Source organism: Oncorhynchus mykiss, chromosome 13 (assembly GCF_013265735.2).
Source record: "Oncorhynchus mykiss isolate Arlee chromosome 13, USDA_OmykA_1.1, whole genome shotgun sequence".
In the NCBI taxonomy this organism is placed as follows: domain Eukaryota; kingdom Metazoa; phylum Chordata; class Actinopteri; order Salmoniformes; family Salmonidae; genus Oncorhynchus; species Oncorhynchus mykiss.
The window spans coordinates 23,584,672-23,609,752 of NC_048577.1; the positions used below are offsets into that span (position 1 = coordinate 23,584,672).

General features: G+C 42.9%; 2 protein-coding genes across 3 annotated transcripts in view; both read left to right on the forward strand.

The window, feature by feature from the left end:
- The window catches only part of pitpnc1a (phosphatidylinositol transfer protein cytoplasmic 1a), a 75,993-nt gene extending 72,966 nt beyond the window's left edge, over positions 1-3,027 (forward strand). Inside the window, exons 9-10 of one of the 2 annotated variants that reach the window (XM_036940647.1) lie at positions 954-1,090; positions 1,395-1,532. In XM_036940647.1, the coding sequence (XP_036796542.1) occupies positions 954-1,090; positions 1,395-1,400 (143 nt within the window). In that variant the 3' untranslated portion in view covers positions 1,401-1,532. Of the gene's footprint in view, positions 1-953; positions 1,091-1,394 lie in introns of both variants that reach the window. The other variant, XM_036940646.1, reaches the window with a different exon arrangement.
- An 8,177-nt stretch (positions 3,028-11,204) lies between these two features.
- On the forward strand, positions 11,205-23,935 carry LOC110485992 (nucleolar protein 11-like). The gene is made up of 18 exons (XM_021557262.2): positions 11,205-11,390; positions 11,835-11,948; positions 12,086-12,142; positions 12,392-12,540; positions 14,603-14,660; positions 14,833-14,974; positions 15,606-15,806; positions 16,098-16,174; positions 16,316-16,439; positions 16,790-16,884; positions 16,992-17,057; positions 17,240-17,424; positions 20,771-20,896; positions 21,311-21,541; positions 21,924-22,002; positions 22,263-22,355; positions 22,457-22,564; positions 23,124-23,935. The coding sequence occupies exons 1-18, from the start codon at positions 11,244-11,246 to the stop codon at positions 23,235-23,237; spliced, it is 2,166 nt and encodes a 721-aa protein (XP_021412937.2). The 5' UTR covers positions 11,205-11,243; the 3' UTR covers positions 23,238-23,935.
- Positions 23,936-25,081: the final 1,146 nt, after the last annotated feature.

A 25,081-nucleotide genomic window follows, 5' to 3' on the forward strand; every position in this document is an offset into this window, starting at 1 on the left:
TCTGTGTTCACTAGCTCACTACTTCAGTCATACACAGACAACACCTGGACTGCAGTTCCTTCCATGTTTGTCTGTAAAACCAATTCTGTATTGGCGTTCAATCAAACAGTGTCCCTCCTTGTACACTGGTCTGTGTCTTCTTGCGTCAGAAATATTTTTCATTCTTGTTGGCATCTAGACTTGTACGATGTCTATAGTGAACACAAATGGCTGAATTTGCTACAATTTCCTCAAGAGAATAGCAATTGCTGAACGTATCGGGCGATAGATATTGCACTCGTTGAATCATGACAGTTGTGTGTATGTGGGTCGTGACTGCATGGCAATGAGAGCAGTAGCAGTGATACTAGCAGGACTCTGATTAGCGCTCAGCTTTTTCCATGGCTGCAGGGTAAGTCCAAAACAAGCCATTACTGCTGTAATGGGACACCGCTACTCACTCTCTCCCTTCTCCTCTACTCCTGGGGGGGGGGGGATAACTTTCCCTCCTATGCACTATTTTGGATGATTCCCCCTCACCCAAATCCTCCTGATGTATTTGGGATGACCTTGCCTAGGACTCTTCTTTGGGAATGTCATTTTTTTCCGGTGATGTTCCCAACCCTTCACGTCTGACTCTGAGGGTTCTGGATCATTGACTCTCCCTCTCCTTTCCCTTCTCCCTCTATCCCTCTTCATCTTCATCTTCACAACCCAGCTTTGGCCTGACTAGCTCTCTCCTCTCGACACCAACTCTTTTCGGTCGTGGGAAGCTAGCTCTGCCCTCTCCACCTCCTATTGATTGTGCTTGAACTTCGACCTTTCGGCCCCTCCCAAAAGCACTAATCCACCACCCAGCGCTCTCTACTCACCCACGGCGTGCCCCTCCTCACTTAACCCCTCCTCTACCTTCGTCTTGAGTGTCCTAACGGGAAGACGCCAACATCTCCACCTCCCTCCTCCCCTCTTTGCAGATATGAACTTGGATGACGTGCGGGAATACGAGAAAAGTATGCATGAACAAACCAACATTAAAGTTTGCCATGAGCAGCAAGAGCATTCCACGAACTCCCCATCACTGGATGACATAGAGATTCATGACAAAGCCAGCGTATGTGTCGTTTCATTTCCTCTTGTTCTGTTTCATATTGACGTGTTCTGTTGTTCATGTCGACGTGACTCAGGAGGTAACCAATCACAATTCTGAAATAAGTGGTTCTTGCGAGCTTTATGGTTATAGTTTTCTAGTTTCTATATCGGGAAAACATGAAGTAAAAAATATTCACAACTTGAGAAAAATATAAAGTGACTTTTGATTATGACATAACGTAGTGTGAGGGCAGACTAAGATTAGAAAGAAGCGTTAGAATGCTTTGGAGTGCTGTCTCCCCCCCTCATTCTCTCTCTCCGTGCAGACATGACGATGGATGAGGTGAGAGAGTATGAGCGCACCATCCAGGAAGCCACCAACGAGAAGATCGGGATTTTCCCCCCGTCGATCTCTATCAGCGAGATGCCCCTGTCCTCCTGCACCCTCTCCGGCCCCGCCAGCGCCCCCACCACCCCCCTCTGCACTGACGCGCCCGAGTTCCTCTCCGTCCCCAAGGACAGAGCCCGCAAGAAGTCCGCCCCTGAGACCCTCACCCTGCCCGACACCGCTGCCCAGAACCAGAGTGGAGTCCCCCAAGGCTCTATGCTGGTGCCGCTTCCAAATCACTCCCCCTGGCCCTCCTCTGACTCTGACCAGGCTGAGTTAGGGGGGGAATAGGAGAGACGGGATGTTCTTTTCCCCCATATGCCCTGCCCCCTCACTGTCTTAGTAGCCCAGCAAGACTAGCCTCTACACCCCAGTGCCCAGTCCTCCAGGCCCAACTAACCATATCCCAGAGGTCAGTGCTTCTTACACATATCTCCAGAGGTCAAAGGTCTTACCACCAGTTTCCAATCTCCTACATCCTCAACAGAATTCTGTTTTGTCAGCCTTCAAATGGATGGCTTCCTGAGATCTAGCCAATCAGCTGTCTGATCTACTGTAACAACCACCCAAGCTGTCCATCAAGAGAACATATCCACAAGGGGTTTTGTGTGCTGTTCTCAATTAGCGATCCCTGCGTTTGTCATAAAATATGTTATTGACAAAATGCCAGATGGATTTTTTATTTTTTTTATCCGGTCAGCTGATAAACCTTATGTAATGTAAATGTAGCTGCCATAACAACATGAAAATAGAGAAACAATGATATTAATATTGTTTTGTTCACTTGAGTGAATGAACATCTTTTCATAGAATTCTCAAATATCAAATTATAATTTTGACCTTGAAATAAATCAACTTTTAAATTAACAAAATGGAAGTAGAAATACTGTAGTATAGTTAGTTTTATTACTACAATGATTCACTAAAAAGACACCACCTTTAACCTGGACGGAGGAGAGACCATTCAAAACTGAACCCAGAGCTGTGTGTGTTCATGTCTCTCCACTCCACACTCCAATTGAAACAGGTGGAATGTCAGTACAACCACAGAAAGAGATCCCGTCTCAGGTCTCCAGAGCTCTGCTTCGGCCCTCTTTAGGAAGGGCAGAGAACGTAACCATTCTCTCCCTGCTTTTAAACACAATTTTTATACCTGCATCTATACTCACCTGTCTACTTAACTAGCCTTTGGAACGTTTACACAACATTAGATAAGCCATGATAAAATACATATTGGGCATAAAGTTTGACATTGGAGAGTGATGCATTCAGTTTAATCAAATTGGTATAGCAACAGAACAGATATAACTAGGAAAAATGCTGTAAATGTACAGTTGAAGTCGGAAGTTTACATACACCTTAGCCAAATACATTTAAACTCAGTTTTTCACAATTCTTGACATTTGAATCCTAGTAAAAATCCCTGTCTAAGATCAGTTAGGAACGCCACCTTATTTTAAGAATGTGAAATGTTAGAATAATAGTAGAGTTATTTATTTCAGCTTTTATTTCTTTCATCACATTCCCAGTGTGTCAGAAGTTTACATACACTCAATTAGTATTTGGTAGTATTACCTTTAAATTGTTTAACTTGGGTCAAACGTTTCAAGTAGCCTTCCACAACCTTCCCACAATAAGTTGGGTGAATTTTGGCCCATTCCACCTGACAGAGCTGGTGTAACTGAGTCGGGTTTCTAAGCCTCCTTGCTCGCACACACTTTTTCAGTTCTGACCACAATATTTCTATAGGATTGAGGTCAGGGCTTTGTGATAGCCACTCCAATACCTTGACTTTGTTTTCCTTAAGCCATTTTGCCACAACTTTGGAAGTATGCTTGGGTTCATTGTCCATTTAGAAGACCCATTTGTGACCAAGCTTTAACTTCCTGACTGATGTCTTGAGATGTTGCTTCAATACATCCACATAATTTTCCTTCCTCATGTTGCCATCTGTTTTGTGAAGTGCACCAGTCCCTCCTGCAGCGGCCTTTCAGGTTATGTTGATATAAGACTTGTTTTACTGTGCATATAGATACTTTTGTACCTGCTTCCTTCAGCATCTTCACAGGGTCCTTTGCTGTTGTTCTGGGATTGATTTGCACTTTTCACACCAAAGTACTTTCATCTCTAGGAGACAGAACGCATCTCCTTCCTGAGCGGTATGATTGCTGCGTGGTCCCATGGTGTTTATACTTGTACAGATGAACGTGGTACCTTCAGGCGGTTGGAAATTGCTCCCAAGGATGAACCAGACTTGTGGAGGTCTAAAATAATTTTTCTGAGGTCTTGGCTAATTTCTTTTGATTTTCCCATGATGTCAAGCAAAGAGGCACTGAGTTTGAAGGTAGGCCTTGAAATATATCCACAGGTACACCTCCAATTGACTCAAATGATGTCAATTAGCCTATCAGAAGCTTCTAAAGCCATGACACAATTTTCTGGAAATTTCCAAGCTGTTTAAAGGCACAGTCAACTTAGTGTATGTAAACTTCTGACCCACTGAATTGTGATACTGAATTAAGTGAAATAATCTGTCTGTAATCAATTGTAGGAAAAATGACTTGTGTCATGCACAAAGTGGATGTCCTGACCGACTTGCCAAAACTATAGTTTGTTAACAAGAAATTTGTGGAGTGGTTGCAAAATGAGTTTTAATGACTCCAACCTAAGTGTATGTAAACTTCCGACTTCAACTATAAGTGAACATGGAGCACAGTGGAAATTCCATGCTTGCGCAGGGCACTTGCTTCAACATGGCCTTATTGTATGTGCTTGATTATCTTTGCATTGTGTTTTTAGAAATGCCGATAATGTTGCTTGCCAATGTTGGTACTGTACCCGTTTTGGTGGGCTCAAAGTTATTTTGAAGCAACAACGTTAGCAGCGGCCATCTTGTTTCCCCCTGCTCTAGCCTCATCAGGAACTTTTGGGGGGAGGAAGAAACATTGAGGACAGAAGGTTTGTCTTTGTGTAATGCCCTAGCTACTATTTTATACAATCACATAGATGCATAAAGGGGTCTCCATATGCCGCATGAAACATTCACAAACATGTATACATATGTAAAGTATTTGTGTATATAAATGGCAGGATATATTGTTGATGCGAAATGGTGGAGAAAGCACATGTGACGTTGTCCTAGGCTCTGCAGTGTAACCGTTGTATAGTAAAGCAGAGTTTTAGCGGAGACTGAAACGGAGCATGTTCTGAGAATAAAACTCTCTTCTCAGTGCCTCTGCATGCAAAAGTCTATATTGTCTCGTCTGTATACAACATCCAAAACATTTAAAATAAAGGGAAAAAAACGTCCCATTTTATTGTAACGTTAAAGGAGAATTCTTCCACTTTTCAACCTCATGTTCGTTATCTCCAGCACAATACCAGTGTCTACACGTGTGAAAATGGTGCATTTCTACGAAATAATATATGAAGTTACAAAGTTCTACCCGATGACGTCAACCATTTTGAAAACTATGATTTTCAAACACTGACATTCACGGTGACGTGGAGCAAGAAAATAGCCTCCCTCTGGCTAGAAACTCGTTGTAGGTTTTGATAATCGCTGTTTTTCTTTACTTTTAATCCTACCCTGTGATGTCACTGAGAAGCATTTCTTTAGGACACTTCTTCCTGTCTTTGCAACCACAGGTCACAGAAACATGCCGTTTTCACATATCTAGACACCGGTATGGTGCCGGAGATCATGAATATGAGTGTGAAAAATGGTGGATTTGCCCTTTTTAAGCCTAATTTTCAATTTATTGCAATGTCAAAACATTGATTTGAAATACAGCTTCATGTTAGTTATTTTCATCAAAATGTACAAGATATTGAGAGAAATAGCTGACGTTTGTCGTACCTGTTGACCATTGTTTTGTCCTAAAGACATTACATATGTGGGCATTTGCATTTTGTGATGAGAGAACGAAATTAGCTGTTAACAAATGTACTGACTGTTATATCTCTGTTTTTAGGGTTTTGTTGGACCAAATTTATACAAGCCTACTTGTTTGTCAGATATAGACCACTCTACAGTGTCTAAGCCCAAAATGTCTCCTCTTTACACAAGACGCTCACTAAACTGTACTTGTCTTTGCCGTTAAATTTCCTGCAGGATACATGTGTTAAATGATATTGACTATCAGGAATAAAAAAATAGATCCAGGGATATGTTTGAGTGCCAGTAAGCTAATGCCTATATCAAAACAAATGCAAAATGACAAGTATATTATTTTTCAGAGTGAAGGACTAGGTTTTGTAAATAGTGAACTTTCATTTTCAGTTGCATTCTCCACATAAACTCACTCAAAAAGTTTCCGTGAATTTATGTTGAGCACGAAACGTATGTGGAGCATGGAACAGAAAATTAAAGAGTTCACTATTTATAAAACCGAGTCCTTCACTCGGGAAAAATAACCAACTCTTGATATTATACTTGTCATTTTGCATTCGTTTTGAGAGTGCAAAAGTTTGGTTTGAATCTGTAACATTTTACGGTGCAATGTCCCATTGTTAGTATTCTTTATCGAGCTGTTGAAAAATCCACAGGAGAAAAGACCATTGTAACTACATGATGTACATTACAACCCTATGAGCAAAATACTTTTTTTTTTTTATTTCCTTTTTGGTTGAAAGTACTTTGAAAATACGTATTTTTCAACATATTGTGCTCACTGTGAAAATATTTACTCTGAATTTGCGACCTCCCCATTGTAGTGTGCATCAAACGTTCCGGTTGCTTTTGTTGATCCTACAGCTCTTTGACATGACACATTTATCTATGAAAACAATATTTCAATCAATATTTTTTGCTTTTTATCGGGGTGACTGTGTTCTACTTTTTGAATTTATACAATGCATCTTGACTCGGAGGTTGGTTTTCTGTTATAATTCTCACAACTGCTGTAGTTTTGATTTTGTGGTTTGCTGTATTTCAAATGGCATCTGTTCATTCTAAGAAAAGGACCAAGCTTTTCGTTGTGTCCCTCCTGATGCGGCTTGCCAGGATGTCGCGCTGTCTCCCTAGCTCTGGTCCGGGTTGTCACTGCTGCTTCCTGTCACTGAGCCTCCTGAGCAGGACGAGCGTTAGCAATCCACACTAACACCCTGGACCAGAGCTTACTCTCTCCCTATCTGAAGTGCCATCCTTGTTCGGCTACTGGAAGTCGCTCTGGGTTTCTTCCACTGATTTATATGTTATATTTTTACTGCCCTCCTTGAAGTATATTTGGTTCTCCGTTGTAATTATTGTTTAACTTTTTTTCTTTCTTAATTCTTGTATTAAATAAAGTTTACTTGCTACTACACTTTGCCATTGTCGGTTGTCAGATGATGTGGTGCCTTTTTTTAAAGTTTGTGTGTGTGTGCGTGCTCGCAGGGGTTGGTGGGTTTGTGTGTGGGAGAGTGAAAGATAAAGAGCAAGGGGAATTAGCATTTTGATATATATACACTGCATGACAAAAAGTATGTGGACACCTGCTTGTCAAACATCTCGTTCCAAAATCATGGGCATTAATATGGAGTTGGTCCCCCCCCCCCCCACCTTTGCTGCTATAACAGCCTCCACTCTTCTAGGAAGGCTTTCCAATAGATGTTGGAACATCGCTGCGGGGACTTGCTTCCATTCAGCCACAAGAGCATTAGTCAGGTCACTGATGTTGGGCGACTAGGCCTGGCTCGCAATCGGCGTTCCAATTGAGCCCAAATGTGTAATATAAGGGTTGAGGTCAGGGCTCTGTGCAGGCCAGTCAAGTTCTTCCACAACAATCTCGACAAACCATTTATGTATGAACCTCGCGTTATGCACAGGGGCATTGTCATGCTGGAACAGGAAAGGTCCTTCCCCAAACTGTTGCCACAAAGTTGGAAGTACAGAATCGTCTAGAAGGTCCTTGTGTGCTGTAGCGGTAATATTTCCCTTCACTGGAACTAAGGGGCCTAGCCCGAACCATGAATAACAGCCCCAGACCATTATTCCTCCTCCACCAAACTTTACAGTTGGCACTATGCATTGGGGCAGGTAGCGTTCTCCTGGCATCCACCAAACCCAGATTTGTCTGTCAGACTGCCAGATGGTGAAGCGTGATTCATCACTCCAGAGAACGTATCCACTGCTCCAGAGTCCAATGGCGGCGAGCTTTACACCACTCCAGCCGACGCTTGGCATTGCGCATGGTGATCTTAGGCTTGTGTGTGGTTGCTCTGCCATGGAAACCCGTTTCATGAAGTTCCCGACGAACAGTTCTTGTGCTGGCGTTGATTTCAGAGGCAATTTGGAAATCAAATTTAATTTTATTAGTCACATGCACTGAATACAACAGGTACAGTGAAATGCTTACTTATGAGCCCCTAACAAAATATGCAGTTTTTAAAAAACGGATAAGAAATAAAAGTAACAAGTAATTAAAGAGCAGCGGTAAAATAACAATAGCGAGACTACATACAGGGGGTACCGGTACAGAGTCAATGTGCGGGGGCACCGGTTGAGGTAATATGTACAGTGCCTTGCGAAAGTATTCGGCCCCCTTGAACTTTACGACCTTTTGCCACATTTCAGGCTTCAAACAAAGATATAAAACTGTATTTTTTTTGTGAAGAATCAACAACAAGTGGGACACAATCATGAAGTGGAACGACATTTATTGGATATTTCATTTGTGAACAGCAGTTTTCAGTTCTTTCCACAGATTCTCGATTGGATTCAGGTCTGGACTTTGACTTGGCCATTCTAACACCTGGATATGTTTATTTTTGAACCATTCCATTGTAGATTTTGCTTTATGTTCTGGATCATTGTCTTGTTGGAAGACAAATCTCCGTCCCAGTCTCAGGTCTTTTGCAGACTCCATCAGGTTTTCTTCCAGAATGGTCCTGTATTTGGCTCCATCCATCTTCCCATCAATTTTAACCATCTTCCCTGTCCCTGCTGAAGAAAAGCAGGCCCAAACCATGATGCTGCCACCACCATGTTTGACAGTGGGGATGGTGTGTTCAGCTGTGTTGCTTTTACGCCAAACATAACGTTTTGCATTGTTGCCAAAAAGTTACATTTTGGTTTCATCTGACCAGAGCACCTTCTTCCACATGTTTGGTGTGTCTCCCAGGTGGCTTGTGGCAAACTTTAAACAACAATTTTTATGGATATCTTTAAGAAATGGCTTTCTTCTTGCCACTCTTCCATAAAGGCCAGATTTGTGCAATATACGACTGATTGTTGTCCTATGGACAGAGTCTCCCACCTCAGCTGTAGATCTCTGCAGTTCATCCAGAGTGATCATGGGCTTTTAACGGACCAGAGTGATCTCTGCGCTTTTAACGGACCTCTGAGACTATCACAGTGCAGGTGCATTTATACGGAGACTTAATTACACACAGGTGGATTGTATTTATCATCATTAGTCATTTAGGTCAACATTGGATCATTCAGAGATCCTCACTGAACTTCTGGAGAGAGTTTGCTGCACTGAAAGTAAAGGGGCTGAATAATTTTGCACGCCCAATTTTTCAGTTTTTGATTTGTTAAAAAAGTTTGAAATATCCAATAAATGTCGTTCCACTTCATGATTGTGTCCCACTTGTTGTTGATTCTTCACAAAAAAATACAGTTTTATATCTTTATGTTTGAAGCCTGAAATGTGGCAAAAGGTCGCAAAGTTCAAGGGGGCCGAATACTTTCGCAAGGCACTGTACATGTAGGTAGAGTTATTAAAGTGACTTTGCATAGATAACAACAGTGTAGCAGCGGTGTAAAGGAGGGGGGGGGGGGCAATGCAAATAACCTGGGGAGCCATTTGATTAGGTGTGGGTGTACAAGCTGTTTCGAAGCCTCTTGGACCTAGACTTGGCGCTCCAGTACTCAGTCGTGAGTGTTGCAACCAAGGACCGACGATTTTTATGCGCTTAAGTGTTTCAGCACTCTGCTGTCCCATTCTGTGAGCTTGTGTGGCCTACCACTTCGCGGCTGAGCCGTTGTTGCACCTAGGCATTTCCACTTCACAATAATAGCATTTTCAGTTGACCGGGGCAGCTCTAGCATAGCAGAAATGTTATGAACTGACTTGTTGGAAAGGTGGCATCCTATGATGGTGCCACATTGAAAGTCAGTGAGCTCTTCAGTACGGCCATTCTTCTGCTAATGTTTGTCTATGATTGCATGGCTGTGTGCCCGACTTCATACATGTGGCTGAAATAGACGAATCCGTTAATTTGAAGAGGTGTCCACATACCCTATGTATGTGGGGCAAAAACTATTTAGTCAGCCACCAATTGTGCAAGTTCTCCCACTTAAAGATGAGAGAGGCCTGTAATTTTCATCATAGGTACACTTCAACTATGACAGACAAAATGAGGGAAAAAAATCCAGAAAATCACATTGTAGGATTTTTAATGAATTTATTTGCAAATTATGGTGGAAAATAAGTATTTGGTCAATAACAAAAGTTTCTCAATACTTTGTTATATACCCTTTGTTGGCAATGACAGAGGTCAAACGTTTTCTGTAAGTCTTCATAAGGTTTTCACACACTGTTGCTGGTATTTTGGCCCATTCCTCCATGCAGATCTCCTCTAGAGCAGTGATGTTTTGGGGCTGTTGCTGGGCAACACAGACTTTCAACTCCCTCCAAAATATTTTCTATTGGGTTGAGATCTGGAGACTGGCTAGGCCACTAGGAGCTTGAAATGCTTCTTACGAAGCCACTCCTTCGTTTCCCGGGCGGGGTGTTTGGGATCATTGTCATGCTGAAGTACCAGCCACGTTTCATCTTCAATGCCCTTGCTGATGGAAGGAGGTTTTCACTCAAAATCTCACGATACATGGCCCCATTCATTCTTTCCTTTACACGGATCAGTCGTCCTGGTCCCTTTGCAGAAAAACAGCCCCAAAGCATGATGTTTCCACCCCCATGCTTCACAGTAGGTATGGTGTTCTTTGGATGCAACTCAGCATTCTTTGTCCTCCAAACACGACGAGTTGAGTTTTTACCAAAAAGTTATATTTTGGTTTCATCTGACCATATGACATTCTTCCAATCTTCTTCTGGATCATCCAAATGCTCTCTAGCAAACTTCAGACGGGCCTGGACATGTACTGGCTTAAGCAGGGGGGGACGTCTGGCACTGCAGGATTTGAGTCCCTGGCGGCGTAGTGTGTTACTGATGGTAGGCTTTGTTACTTTGGTCCCAGCTCTCTGCAGGTCATTCACTAGGAACCCCCGTGTGGTTCTGGGATTTTTGCTCACCGTTCTTGTGATCATTTTGACTCCACAGGGTGAGATCTTGCGTGGAGCCCAAGATCGAGGGAGATTATCAGTGGTCTTGTATGTCTTCCATTTCCTAATAATGCCGGTGCCATTAATACAGGTAACGAGTGGAGGACAGAGGAGCCTCTTAAAGAAGAAGTTACAGGTCTGTGAGAGCCAGAAATCTTGCTTGTTTGTTGGTGACCAAATACTTATTTTTTCTAATTTTGTCTGTCATAGTTGAAGTGTACCTATGATGAAAATTACAGGCTTCTCATCTTTTTAAGTGGGAGAACTTGCACAATTGGTGGCTGACTAAATACTTTTTTTGCCCCACTGTATATAGTGTATATTGAATATTTACCCACAGGGTCACTGAACGCTACAGGCACCACATAACATTACCACACTCAATATGAAATACCATAACCTAGTCACAGGGGGGCGCTGTCTTATTTTACTGCAGTTTCCCATTTTCAAACACAACACTCTATGGTAGCAGTGGGTAAGTCTCGCGAGGTTTGCTCTTTTCATTTTCTTCATCCAGCATGGCGACGCTGTGTGAGGGATTCACGTTGTGCGGACTTGTACAAACTCAAAATGCTTCAGATTCGCCAATTCAGGGAATTGAACTGGATGAAGACAGTGACCATGCCGTCGTCACCGATTCCACGAGATCTGTCACTTTATACAAGGTAATGTGGACCAAAATACGTGGCTGAAATGTTGAACCAGCTCAGCTGATGGGACACTCGTGTCCATTGAAGTGGGGGGATCCGAAGCGTTTCAAAATATAGCTAGCTACATATAACAATTTATCCCTCTCTTACCAGTATTGCAATGATGTTCATCAACTACCTAGCAACACATTGCGTATGCAGACGGTTTCCTTGAATCAATCGACATGCACATAGGTGGACGTTAGCACACGTACTTTTCTTTCAATGAGAACAGTACTACTAGATAGCTGCTTGGCGTGGGTTTGTTTGGTTAGCTGAAGTTGGTGCCACTGTCAAAAAGGTAGTCACACAAGTCTTGTATTTGAATATGAACGTTACTTACCGCAATAATATGACAAAAGGTTGTGTTTGTGTTGTAAAATGCATGTGTTGTTTACTTATGAGGTGCTGTGTTGACAGGTTTCAGACCAGAAGCCTTTGGGCAGCTGGACGGTGAAACAGGGACAGTTGTTGACTTGTCCTGCAGTGTTCAACTTTCAGACCAAGGAGTATGTAGTGGTCTCCGACAACAAGGTGACACTTGTGTACACTTTCCACCAACATAGAAACTGAACACATTTAAAACATCTGGACTTGACAATTGGACTTGATTCTTTAAATAAAGTGGTTGTCTTCATGTTGTTCATGGTCAATAAATGTTTACTCACTAGGTCATCAGAGTTTGGAAAGATGAAGACCTCAATTTAGACAAAGCATTTAAAGCAACTGTAAGTTTGAGCTCCCTCTCACACACGCATACAATTTCAACCTCCTCTGCTTTGACTTTGTCAATATGGTGACATACTCTGCTAATTGCACAGTAACACGAACTGTGCCTGTGAGAAGTCATTGTACCATAATTGAATCAAATTATGCCATTTCCTTTTTTATCTCAGGCTTTCCTCTGGCTTTGCGGTCATTTCGCGATGTCTCGCAGTTATCGTTCTTAACTAGCTCTGTGTCTGCATGTCTCTTAGGTGACTGCTGATGTATGGCGGGTCCACTCTGCCCCAGGGGGAGAGCCTGTGGTGCTTTTTCAGAGAGGCGCAGTCAGATTCCTGGACTCCCTCCTCTCCGCCCCCCAACAGCCCATAGAGGATGTCCTGTCAGAGGAGGAGGTCATAAGGTCAGACAATGGACACCAGTCTGGATTAGTGATCCGTAACCTTCGGGTTGGTTGGCTTTAGTCCCACCACTATAGAGGCTGGTTGGCGTATTGGATATAAATACGATATGGATATAAAAATATATACAGTTGAAGTCGGAAGTTTACATCCACTTAGGTTGGAGTCATTAAAACTCATTTTTCAACCACTCCACAAATTTCTTGTTAACAAACTATAGTTATGGCAAGTCGGTTAGGACATCTACTTTGTGCATTTTTTTACAGACAGATTATTTGGCACAATTCCAGTGGGTCAGAAGTTTACATACACTAAGTTGACTGTGCCTTTAAACAGCTTGGAAAATTCCAGAAAATGATGTCATGGCTTTAGAAGCTTCTGATAGGCTAATTGACATCATTTGAGTCAATTGGAGGTGTACCTGTGGATGTATTTCAAGGCCTACCTTCAAACTCAGTGCCTCTTTGCTTGACATCATGGGAAAATCAAAAGAATTCAGCCAAGACCCCAGAAAGAAATTTGTAGACCTCCACAAGTCTGGTTCATTCTTAGGATCAATTTCCAAATGCCTGAAGGTACCACGTTCATCTGTACAAACAATAGTACGCTAGTATAAACACCATGGTACCACGCAGCCGTCATACGGCTCAGGAAGGAGACGCGTTCTGTCTCCTGGAGATGGTGCAAATCAATCCCAGAACAACAGCAAAGGACCTTGTGAAGATGCTGGAGGAAACGGGTACAAAAGTATCTATATCCACAGTAAAACGAGTCCTATATTGACAAAACCTGAAATGTCGCTCAGCAAGGAAGAAGTCACTGCTCCAAAACCGCCATAAAAAAGCCAGACTACGGTTTGCAACTGCACATGGGGACAAAGATGGTCGTTTTTGGAGAAATGTCTTCTGCTCTGATGAAATAAAAATACCACTGTTTGGTCATGATGACCGCTGTTATGTTTGGAGGAAAAAGGGGGAGGCCTGCAAGCCAAAGAACACCATCCCAACCGTGAAGCACGGGGGTGGCAGCATCATGTTGTGAGAGTGCTTTGCTGCAGAGGGACTGGTGCACTTCACAAAATAGATGGCATCATGAGGTAGGAAAATTATTTGGATATATTGATGCAACATCTCAAGACATCAGTCAGGAAGTTAAAGCTTGGTTGCAAATGGGTCTTCCAAATGGACAATGAACCCAAGCATACTTCCAAAGTTGTGGCAAAATGGCTTAAGGACAACAAAGTCAAGGTATTGGAGTGGCCATCACAAAGCCTTGGCCTCAATCCTATAGAAAATGTGTGGGCAGAACTGAAAAAGCGTGTGCGAGCAAGGAGGCCTACAAACCTGACTCAGTTACACCAGCTTTGTCAGGAGGAATGGGCCAACATTCACCCAACTTATTGTGGCAAGCTTGTGGGAGGCTACCCAAAACGTTTGACCCAAGTTAAACAATTGAAAGGCAATGCTACCAAATACTAATTGAGTGTATGTAAACTTCTGAACCACTGGGAATGTGATGAAAGAAATAAAAGCTGAAATAAATCATTCTCTCTCCTATTATTCTGACATTTCACATTCTTAAAAATAAAGTGGTAATCCTAACTGACCTAAAACAGGGAATTTTTACTAGGATTAAATGTCAGGAATTGTGAAAAGCTGATTTGAAATGTATTTGGCTAAGGTGTATGTAAAACTTCCGACATTTAATTGTTTTATTTTAACCTTTTTTTATTTAACTAGGCAAGTCAGTTAAGAACAAATGTTTATTTTCAATGACGGCCTAGGAACAGTGGGTTAACTGCCTGTTCAGGGGCAGAACGACAGCTTGGGGATTTGAACTTGCAACCTTTCGGTTACTAGTCCAACGCTCTAACCACTAGGCTTCCCTGCCGCCCCATCAACTGAACATTGTTTTTTTTAAACTTGCACCCATATTTATTTACAGTGAGTCAGCGACTATGATAATTCTGTCCACATTGCTGTCAATACTTGGCTCATTTGAGTAAACAACTGTTTTTTTTTGTGAGATGCACACAGTTGACAATGTCCTCATGTTACCCCCTAGGTGGAGCGCCAGCATCGTGGCAGAGGAACAGCACTTTGTCCTCTTCACGACAGAGCAGGTAGAATATCCTTTCCTTGCGGTACACCAGTACGCTGAATAGCCGTGTACTCGGTGACCTGCCACCTGCAGGCATAAACGCAGTGCCATCTGCAGCACGCAATGTTTTGTGCAAGTATGAATTCTGTGCCACAATGTCGTCTTTAACACAGCTTCCCTGTTGTCCGTCACAGAACGGGGAGTGCTGCCTTTATGTGCAGAGGCTCAACCCCAACACCCTACAGAAGTATAGGCTGGAGAGAGAAGACTCTGGAGCTTCCCCATTGAGTTTCTCTGCCTCTCTCCGGGACAAACACCTCAACCTGCTCTACCTGTGTGAGTACGGCCATCACTTCCCTGCCAAAGTAATGTGTTAGAAATGTCCAAGTAGTAATGTGCATTATGCAGAAATCGTTCTGGCATTTCCTGGTTAACATTCTAATAGTTAGCCTATTTTCAGTTTGTGACAAAACAAGCGATGTGTAGAGAATCAACGTACCATCTCAAATGCAGTGAAATATCTTTTCAATAACCAAAAATCTTGTATTTTCAGCTGTTTGAAACTGGTGTGCAAAACCGAAAGTAAAAGACGGGGAAACTAAACTTAAGAACCGAAGGCATAGAAATAGAACATATGTACCACTTAGACTTGCTTTCAAAGGCGTGACAGATCTATAACTCTCATTTCTATGTGAGTTTGATCGAGTAGCCCAAAAAGTTACATATTACAGCTTTAATGGTGTTTTTTCCCCCCTCAGATAATTAGCATACTGTTGAAATGGTACTGCATTTGATATCAATGAAGCACTTAACAAACAATGAAACGCAGTTGTCGGACATCGTAGCTACAGCCTCATGATAGCATTTAGTTTTTTAATGAGAAACTTGCGCTCTCAGTGATGTGCTGATGACATAAGGCTATGATTGACCTGGCTTGCATCTCTGTCGTCTATCTCACTCTCTCCAGACCCTAACGGCTGTGTGTACCAGAGTGTGGTGGCGGCGCGGGGGTATGTGGGGCTGGAGGGGGTGCAGGACCTGCCTCGCAGCCTGCGCCTGAGGCTGCCCGTGGGGGAGGGAGAGCTGGGAGCTGCCTCGGCAGTAGCCCTGGACGAAGCTCATGTGGCTGTGGTGGGGGTGCCCCATCCCTCCGCCAGAACTGGCAAAGGTAAATATCAGGGTTGAGATCAATGCCGTGTCATTTCAGGAGCTCAACAGAAATGTCAATTTTCCTCATGCGGAAAAGTGGAGTTGTAGTTTACTTCATGAACTGATTGAATCATGATTTCCACACACATTCGCCCAATCCAGCATCAACCCCCTAGATACTTACTTTTCAAAGTTCTGATTTGTCGCGTGTAAACAACATGGTGATATCTTCCCTGTGTTTGCTCGGGAGCTTTCACCACACTGCTGACATCCATCCGATCCTTTTCATTCTTTTTTTTTTCAATTTCAGATTTCCTCTGCATCTGGAATACTAATTTCCAGACTCTTCAGGCTGGTAAGGAGATGGCGGGAAGAATCCATGGACAGGTAGGAATACTCAGAAATTGGAGTTTCGTTTTTTTTTTTTGCCCCACAAAGTTCAACCAAATGACTCTATGCTTGTATCTTGTACTAAAGACCCACTTCACTCCTATTTATATCAATGATCATTCCTTCATTTCCCCTCAGGTCTGGTGTTATTTGGGAAAGCTGTTTGTCCCTCATGGCAAGGCCCTCTCCATCATTCCCTACGAGTGTCAGAAGTCGTCTCTGGCCTCGGCCCTGGGGAAACTACGACACACTGGGATCGCAGGTAACGCGGCACTTCCTCAGTAAAACAGTCACCCGAGTGGCGTTAGTCGTCCCTGACAGTGCCTGGTTGAATCTAAAACGACACCCTAATTCCCTATACAGTGCACTGCTTTTAATACAAGTCCTAGTGTTCCTGCTCAAAAGTAGTGAATAGGAAGCCATTTAAGATGAAGCTATATCACTCCTGTTTACACGGCATTGCATACCTTTCCCTCACCTTTCCCTCACCTATCTAATGTACTGAATCTGTACATTACTGTTTTGAAATTGCATCTGAATAGCATCCCTTGAAATGTCATCTTAAACAAACAGTTTAGTGAATTGGATTTTATTTAATTTGCGGCTTTGTAGTATCCAAATCGTCGGTGGCTGTGCCCTCTTGGAACACCCTACTCCATGGGGATCAGCCACAGGGGCCCACCAAAATAGTGGAGACCAGGAAGAGTGTAAGTTAACCTGCCTTCCAGAATTGATTGATCCTAACCCAAGTACTTTACCACCGGAATGGATTCATGTTAATTTCACCTGTTCTTATTGGTCCTCCCCTGTACAGAAGCTGAGCCGGAAGAGCCAATCAGCGCAAGCCCTCACAGTGGACCAAGTACTGGAGCTTATCAAGGTATTTTAGATCCGCTATTCATTTTGCTCTTCTGTTTTGATAGTCTCAAACAGGTATTGATGTTGTACGTTGAGTGAATGACAAATGACCTGTCCCTTTCATCGCGTATTTCTATCAAATGTAATTGTTCTCAAGGAAATGTTAAGTTGGGTGTTAACTGTGTTCAACCTCAACCCCACCAGACTGGTCCAGTGGATGAGGTCCAGAGGGAGGTGGAGGTCCTGGTCTCCAGAGGCGATGCCCAGGACCTGCAGCTCTCGGTGGGCCAGCTGGCCTGCCACCTGGTGGCCCGAAGCCAGGCCGAGACAGCCTTCTACACTCCCGTGGCCCTGGCACAGCTGGTGCAAACACAGTTTCTTTGCCACAGGTGAGGGTGGCATTGAGTTGACTGGACCTCCTACGGCACGGTAGTATCGGTCCTTTGGACAGGGAGGTTATCAGGATGATGGGCTATGTTGGGTGCATGGAAAGTGAATGTGAACAGGGTCATCAGCTCGTGGTAGTGTTGGTGCCATCCACTTGTTATGCAAGTTGGGGTGTGTGTCTTGCTTCCATCCTCACCGATCTAGCAAGGCATCAGTGTTGAAGTACTTGAGACCACCCTTTGAGTGTCTCTTTGTCGGATACATTTGCACTCGGTCTTGACTCGGTCTCGGACATTGAGACTCGTCATTTCTTCCTGAGATCAGCGGAGTAAAAAAAAGTCAGAATGATACGCATCTATCCAGTAAGCACATAAAACTGCTTCGCCAGGCCAAATATATACACTCCTTTCTTGAAACATTAATACCTGAAGTCTTTATATCTATTATAGCCGTGTTTGCCCAGTGATGAACCTCTAGGCCTTCAGTGTGTGACAGGTTAGTACAGTGGTGAACCTATTGGTCTTCAGTATGTGAGACCAGCTTAATGATGCTGAAAGGTAAACAACCGTAATACCAGCACACGTAGGAGAGTGCGCTCTTTGTAAAAGAGTGTCTCTTTATGCCATATAAGCACTTTTATTTTTTTATGGCCATTGCGTGTACTCCCTTAATCCCCACTGGTGCAAAGTAGTGTAGTGGATGTACATACGACTTATCTTCTTGTTGAAAGTTATTCTTGAAAAGGGAGAAGCTAACAAATTAGGAACAACATCCTCTTTGATAACACTTGCTGCAGCCTCTGCAACTAGTCTACAACAGAAGATGGCTAGCTAGACCGTGGGAAAACTACTGCTCCTTATTGTACAGTGGGAAAACTACTGCTCCTTATTGTACCGTGGGAAAATTACTGCTCCTTATTGTACAGTGGGAAAACTACTGCTCCTTATTGTACTGTGGGAAAACTACTGCTCCTTATTGTACAGTGGGAAAACTACTGCTCCTTATTGTACCGTGGGAAAATTACTGCTCCTTATTGTACAGTGGGAAAACTACTGCTCCTTATTGTACTGTGGGAAAACTACTGCTCCTTATTGTACAGTGGGAAAACTACTGCTCCTTATTGTACTGTGGGAAAAATACTGCTCCTTATTGTACAGTGGGAAAACTACTGCTCCTTATTGTACTGTGGGAAAACTACTGCTCCTTATTGTACTGTGGGAAAACTACTGCTCCTTATTGTACAGTGGGAAAACTACTGCTCCTTATTGTACCGTGGGAAAACTACTGCTCCTTATTGTACCGTGGGAAAACTACTGCTCCTTATTGTACCGTGGGAAAACTACTGCTCCTTATTGTACCGTGGGAAAACTACTGCTCCTTATTGTACCGTGGGAAAACTACTGCTCCTTATTGTACCGTGGGAAAACTACTGCTCCTTATTGTACCGTGGGAAAACTACTGCTCCTTATTGTACCGTGGGAAAACTACTGCTCCTTATTGTACAGTGGGAAAACTACTGCTCCTTATTGTACAGTGGGAAAACTACTGCTCCTTATTGTACAGTGGGAAAACTACTGCTCCTTATTGTACAGTGGGAAAACTACTGCTCCTTATTGTACAGTGGGAAATCTACTGCTCCTTATTGTACCGTGGGAAAACTACTGCTCCTTATTGTACTGTGGGAAAACTACTGCTCCTTATTGTACTGTGGGAAAACTACTGCTCCTTATTGTACTGTGGGAAAACTACTGCTCCTTATTGTACTGTGGGAAAACTACTGCTCCTTATTGTACTGTGGGAAATCTACTGCTCCTTATTGTACCGTGGGAAAACTACTGCTCCTTATTGTACTGTGGGAAAACTACTGCTCCTTATTGTACCGTGGGAAAACTACTGCTCCTTATTGTACTGTGGGAAAACTACTGCTCCTTATTGTACAGTGGGAAATCTACTGCTCCTTATTGTACCGTGGGAAAACTACTGCTCCTTATTGTACCGTGGGAAATCTACTGCTCCTTATTGTACAGTGGGAAAACTACTGCTCCTTATTGTACCGTGGGAAAACTACTGCTCCTTATTGTACTGTGGGAAAACTACTGCTCCTTATTGTACAGTGGGAAATCTACTGCTCCTTATTGTACCGTGGGAAAACTACTGCTCCTTATTGTACTGTGGGAAAACTACTGCTCCTTATTGTACCGTGGGAAAACTACTGCTCCTTATTGTACCGTGGGAAAACTACTGCTCCTTATTGTACCGTGGGAAAACTACTGCTCCTTATTGTACCGTGGGAAAACTACTGCTCCTTATTGTACCGTGGGAAAACTACTGCTCCTTATTGTACCGTGGGAAAACTACTGCTCCTTATTGTACCGTGGGAAAACTACTGCTCCTTATTGTACCGTGGGAAAACTACTGCTCCTTATTGTACCGTGGGAAAACTACTGTTCCTTATTGTACCGTGGGAAAACTACTGCTCATTATTGTACCGTGAACAGTTGGCCTTTGCGAAGGCAGAAGTTACCATATGTTTTTTTTGTCAATGGTACCACCTATTACGTCAAAAGTTGGTTGGTTGATTAAACTGTCACTCCAAAATGTTGCCCCTAATACAGTTGAATGGCAGATGCCTTCTATCTAGTTTGATGGCCTAGCCAATGGCTCGTCTTAGCTAGATTTATCTCCCCAGAGACCACAAAAACTAAAAATCATGATTGGATCTTTTTTCTCTCTCTTCAGTGTTAACCTTTCCATTCAAACAAAAGCTGAAGAGATTAAATCAGAACATCACTGAAAAGAATAATGTAATTAGAATTACTGTTGTAATTATTTTATAAATCCTTTGGTGTAGGTCCGTTGTTCCCCACTGTGTTTGAGTTAGTAATAATTTCTTGAGTGGCTCTATTCCCTCAGCATGCATTTTTTAACATCTGAATGTATAAAGAATCCATATGTTGTTCTGAAATATGAACACAGAAATACTGGACATGTTGAGCTTTTATTATGGTGGTGATTTGACAATTACAATCATGGTCTTGAATTTGACTTTTTTGTGGCTCGGTCTTGACTCAGACCGCTTGTCACCCTCCCGGTCTCAGTCTTGACAAAGTCGCCCCCCCCCCCCCCCCCAATCCGGTTTTGGTATTTTTTTTCTCTGGGCTTGGACTTGAATCGGTCTCGCTTTAGGTGGTCTCGAATGATGATAGGTGAAGACATTGTGGTGGGTGGGTACCTATCCAGTTTCCGCACCCATCAGTAGCAATGAAGGAAAGGATACTAGTATTTTCACACAGACTGTTGTTGAGTCCCTTGGTTTGGTTCTGACCTGTTCTGTGTGTCTTTCTGCAGCGTGTGTCCCGGCCTCCTGCTGCTGTCCCTGGAGCACAAGGACTACTTCCTGTGTCAGCTGTGCCTGCAGCTCTTCCCAGACATCCCTGAGGTGGTCACGTGTGCCTGTCTCAAAACCTTCATCAGGTCAGTCTAACTCGATAGTGTATGGGGGGGGCGTCTTTTGTGACAACCTATACGTTGTGAATAACATTAATTCTGGTGAAGCTCAGGCTAGTGCTTCCTACCAGTGCAGGAGCTTGGTTATGTATTTGTTGGCCTAATTGTTGTCCTCTCTTTTGATGGTTGAAGTTTCTATTCATTGTGTACAATGCATATTTTTTCCACCACATTGTAAACCAAGCGGTCTCTTTGTGGCTGTGTGTTGCTTTTAAATGATGCTTATTTTGAAGTGCTTTAATTCTACAACTTGTTTCGTTTGAACCATTTCCAATGCTTCCAAGTCTTGTTCCTGCAAATACAATAGTTTGTCAACTCATATAAATAGCCTGAAGTCAGGATTGTTGTTGTAACGGCCGTGTGTCACTCTCCCTCCTCAAGTGTGCCAGACGGCGACGTGGAGATGGTCAGTCTGGAGCCGGACAGTGTGTCCTTCATGGAGGGCCTGGTGGCGGCGGGGGCCCGGGGGGGCCAACAGAACGGTTTCAGCCCTCCTCTGTTTGAGGAGGACAGCTGTGACGCCAACCACCAGCCCAAACCTCCCCAGGATAAGAAGAACCACACACTGCAGCTAGAGGCCTGCCCCGTGGGTCTACACAAGGCTGTGCTACTGTATCCTTTTGTAGTCTGGACAACCATCTCCCTAAACACTATTCCATTGCAAGACTACAGTAATATCTGCTTATGTTATTATTGATTGAACAGTGTATTTGATAGACATACATTGGCACACAGAATCATCACTAGTCAGAGGGATTGAACCAACACAAGGCTGTTACTTTATCCTCTCACTATAGGTTTGTTGAATTGGTTGTTTCGTTGAATTGTTCATTTAATAGGGATAGATTAAATGAAATAACAATGGCACATTTCATTGTCAACAGTCGGCTGCAATGCACCATAATGTTTACCTTGCGCTAATATACAGCAGCAGTCCATAGAAATGACTCTTAAACCTGTGTGGAGGTGTTATAACTTAACTGTGCTGCCATAGTAATGAGGTCCTGCAGACGCCGTACAGTGACAACTTCCTGCTCCCCCACCTGAAGGACCTCGACACTCAGCAGGTTATTGTGAGTAGATACCTGTGTCCCATCTCCTTGACAATATGCCATCGTTGGGATCAATTCCATTTCATTCAAGTTGATTCAGGAAGTAAAATTCAATTTCCAGTCTTCCTCGTTGAAGAACAGTAAAATGTGAATATTTGTTTACTTCCTGAATTGACCTGTTTTTTTTCTTCTATTTACTACCAATTTATTAATTGCAGTTAGCTATGAGGATGCATTGAAAGACTGATGGTTGCATCCTTCTGTTTCCTTTCCTCTCCTAGCTCTTTCTTCAGTACCTCCAGTTTGTCTATTTGAAATATTCCCAAGACGTCTACACACAAACGGCAGGTTTGAGATCGCCCACGATGACACAGGTTGGTACATGGAAGCATGAAAGTAATACAAGAGGTGAATGCATATAATGACATTTTATAGCATTTAACTTAATGTGTGTGTTCTGAATTTCCCTTTCTAGATCATTGACTGGGTGTGCTTGTTGTTGGATGCTCATTTCACAGTCTTGGTCATGGCTCCTGATGCCAAAGGATTGTTGTCTAATCTCCAAAGCTTTGTCAAGTCCCAGGTATATGCTTTCTCTTTGGTCCACATTATATTTTAGCATTTTTGTCATAATGTGTTTTTATTTCCGTGAGAATAAAACCCGTTGAGGCACCCAGGGAGTAATGTTTACATCTCCAGTGGTTCAAACTGGAAAAGCAAGTGTTGCAATTATAAATGCTAGCCGTTTTGTGTCAGAACTTCACAACGGTAGACTCTGCATTTTTTTTTTTAATTATTATTTTTTTAACCTTTTATTTAACTAGGCAAGTCAGTTAAGAACAAATTCTTATTTTCACGTTGCTACATCGACGATATTAGGATGAGCTCGATCCAAGACTTTGCTGACACACAGAGTATCTGCGCATGTGCACTGGTTCGCTCCACGCTTCTAAAACGGGCTAGCTACGTGACCAACCCAGCTGAGGAGTTTACACACGCGCTTCAACGCTCTTATTTGTTGCGGAAATGGACACGCTACTGCAATTTACTTTGCATCTACTTCATCTCGCCGACGCCCATGCTGTCTATGGTTCTTTGTTATAAGGTTTCATTTAACGTCTATCCCCATCTACCCATTCCAGGTGAAACTATTCTCTGAACTGGGGAAGATTGAGAGCAGCCTTCAAGAGCTCCACAAAATGAAGCTGTCCAAGGACATCAGCCAGTACTCCATAGAAGTCATTGAGCTGTTTTAGGCCATATTTACAGATTATTTCCAATCAAATTTTGCCGTTGACCTTCTCTCCCCATTTCTCTTGGTCAGTTGCATCGTTGTGTTCCACTTTGTATTTGGTCCACTACCAAAAGGGCCATGGTTCAACTGCTGTATCATACCTACGTACTGTAGATGCCTACACTGGTCCCAGATCTGCTTGTGCTTTCATCGATGAGCATAGGAGTTGGCTGTGCAGCGCCCAAACAGATCTGGGATCAGTCTAGTAGATTTTCAGGTATGTAGAGCAAATTATTTTCTAGTTCTGAGCTGTGGCATTGCCGAGGCCTCGGTCCCTATAGCCATGTGATTTGTTTGTATAATCTGAGGGCATGTGTGGTAGAAATATTTGCTAATATGAATTATGTAAACAATATAGTCCCATGATATTGCAACATGGCATCGATATTTTTAACCTATGTAACATACTGCCCCTTTATAGGAATATACAAAATACTGACATGTCTAAAAATGGGAATCAACCTTCCATATGGTTGACAATCTTGTGGTTAAATGTTGTATTTCCTGAAGGCTATTTGGACTGTGAATAACTGTACATCTCCCAATCACATTGTAGTGTAGCACCATGTTTTCTATAGATACATTTTGTGTTGCATTCTAACAAAGTCAATTCTGAATTCATATGACAGTATTTGTATTAAAAATACCCTATGCACAAAATGACCCTTGTTTTTGTCCCATCATGAATGGTTATATGTATGTCTAAGGTAAGATAACATGGTACATTGTACCATATACAAAAGTATTGTGGACACCCCTTCAAATTAGTGGATTTCAGCCATTCTTGCTGGCAGGGAGGGGCACAAGTTAGATTTTAAAAGTGGGGGTAGCATATATATATATATATATATTTAAAAAAATTATCCAGTCAGATAAGATCTCCAAACCTGACCGCTCGGAGGCGTCTATCACATGCCATTGATAAAACTGGGGGGGACAAAAATACAATTTCAGAATGTGGGTCCCACTGTCCCCAGTGAAAGTTGTGCCCCTGATGACAGGTGTATAGGATCGAGCCACAGCCATGCAATCGCCATTGGCAGTAGAATGACCTTACTGAAGAGCTCACTGACTTTTAATGTGGCACAGTCATAAGATGCCACCTTTCCACCAAGTCAATTTGTCAAATTTATGCCCTGATAGAGCTGCACCGGTTAACTGTAAGTGCTGTTATTGTAAAGTGGAAACGTCTAGGAGCAACAATGGCTTAGCCACAAAGTGGTAGGCTGCAGCCTCACAGAACAGGACCGCTGAAGTGGGTAAAAAAATCATCTGTCCTCTGTTTTAACACTGACTACCAAGTTCCAAACTGCCTCTGGAAGAAACGTCAGCACAAGAACTGCTCGTTGGGAGCTTCATGAAATGGGGTTCCATGGTCTAACAGCCGCACACAAGCCTAAGATCACCATGCCCAATGCCAAGCATAGGCTGGAGTGGTGTAAAGCTTGCTGCCATTGGTCTCTGGAGCAGTGGAAATGTATTCTTTGGAATGATGAATCACATTTCACCATCTGGCAGTCCATGGACAAATCTGGATTTGGCGGATGCCAGGAGAACCCTACCTGCACCAATGAATAGTGCCGACAGTAAAGTTTGATGGAGGAGGATTAATGGTCCGGGGCTGTTTTTCATGGTTTCGGGCTAGGCTAGTTCCACTGAAGGGAAATCTTAAAGCTACATAACAAATCAAATTATATTTGTCACGTGCCAAATACAACCTTACAGTGAAATGCTTACTTACAAGCCCTTAACCAACAATACAGTTTTAAGAAATAATAAGTGTTAAGTAAAAAATGAAAGTAACAA

Coding starts and splice junctions, on each gene's coding strand:
- LOC110485992 (XM_021557262.2), top strand. CDS start 11,244: ATGGCGACGCTGTGTGAGGGATTCACGTTGTGCGGACTTGTACAAACT. Junction 12,143..12,391: donor ACAAAGCATTTAAAGCAACT/GTAAGTTTGAGC, acceptor CATGTCTCTTAG/GTGACTGCTGATGTATGGCG. Junction 14,975..15,605: donor CCTCAACCTGCTCTACCTGT/GTGAGTACGGCC, acceptor CACTCTCTCCAG/ACCCTAACGGCTGTGTGTAC.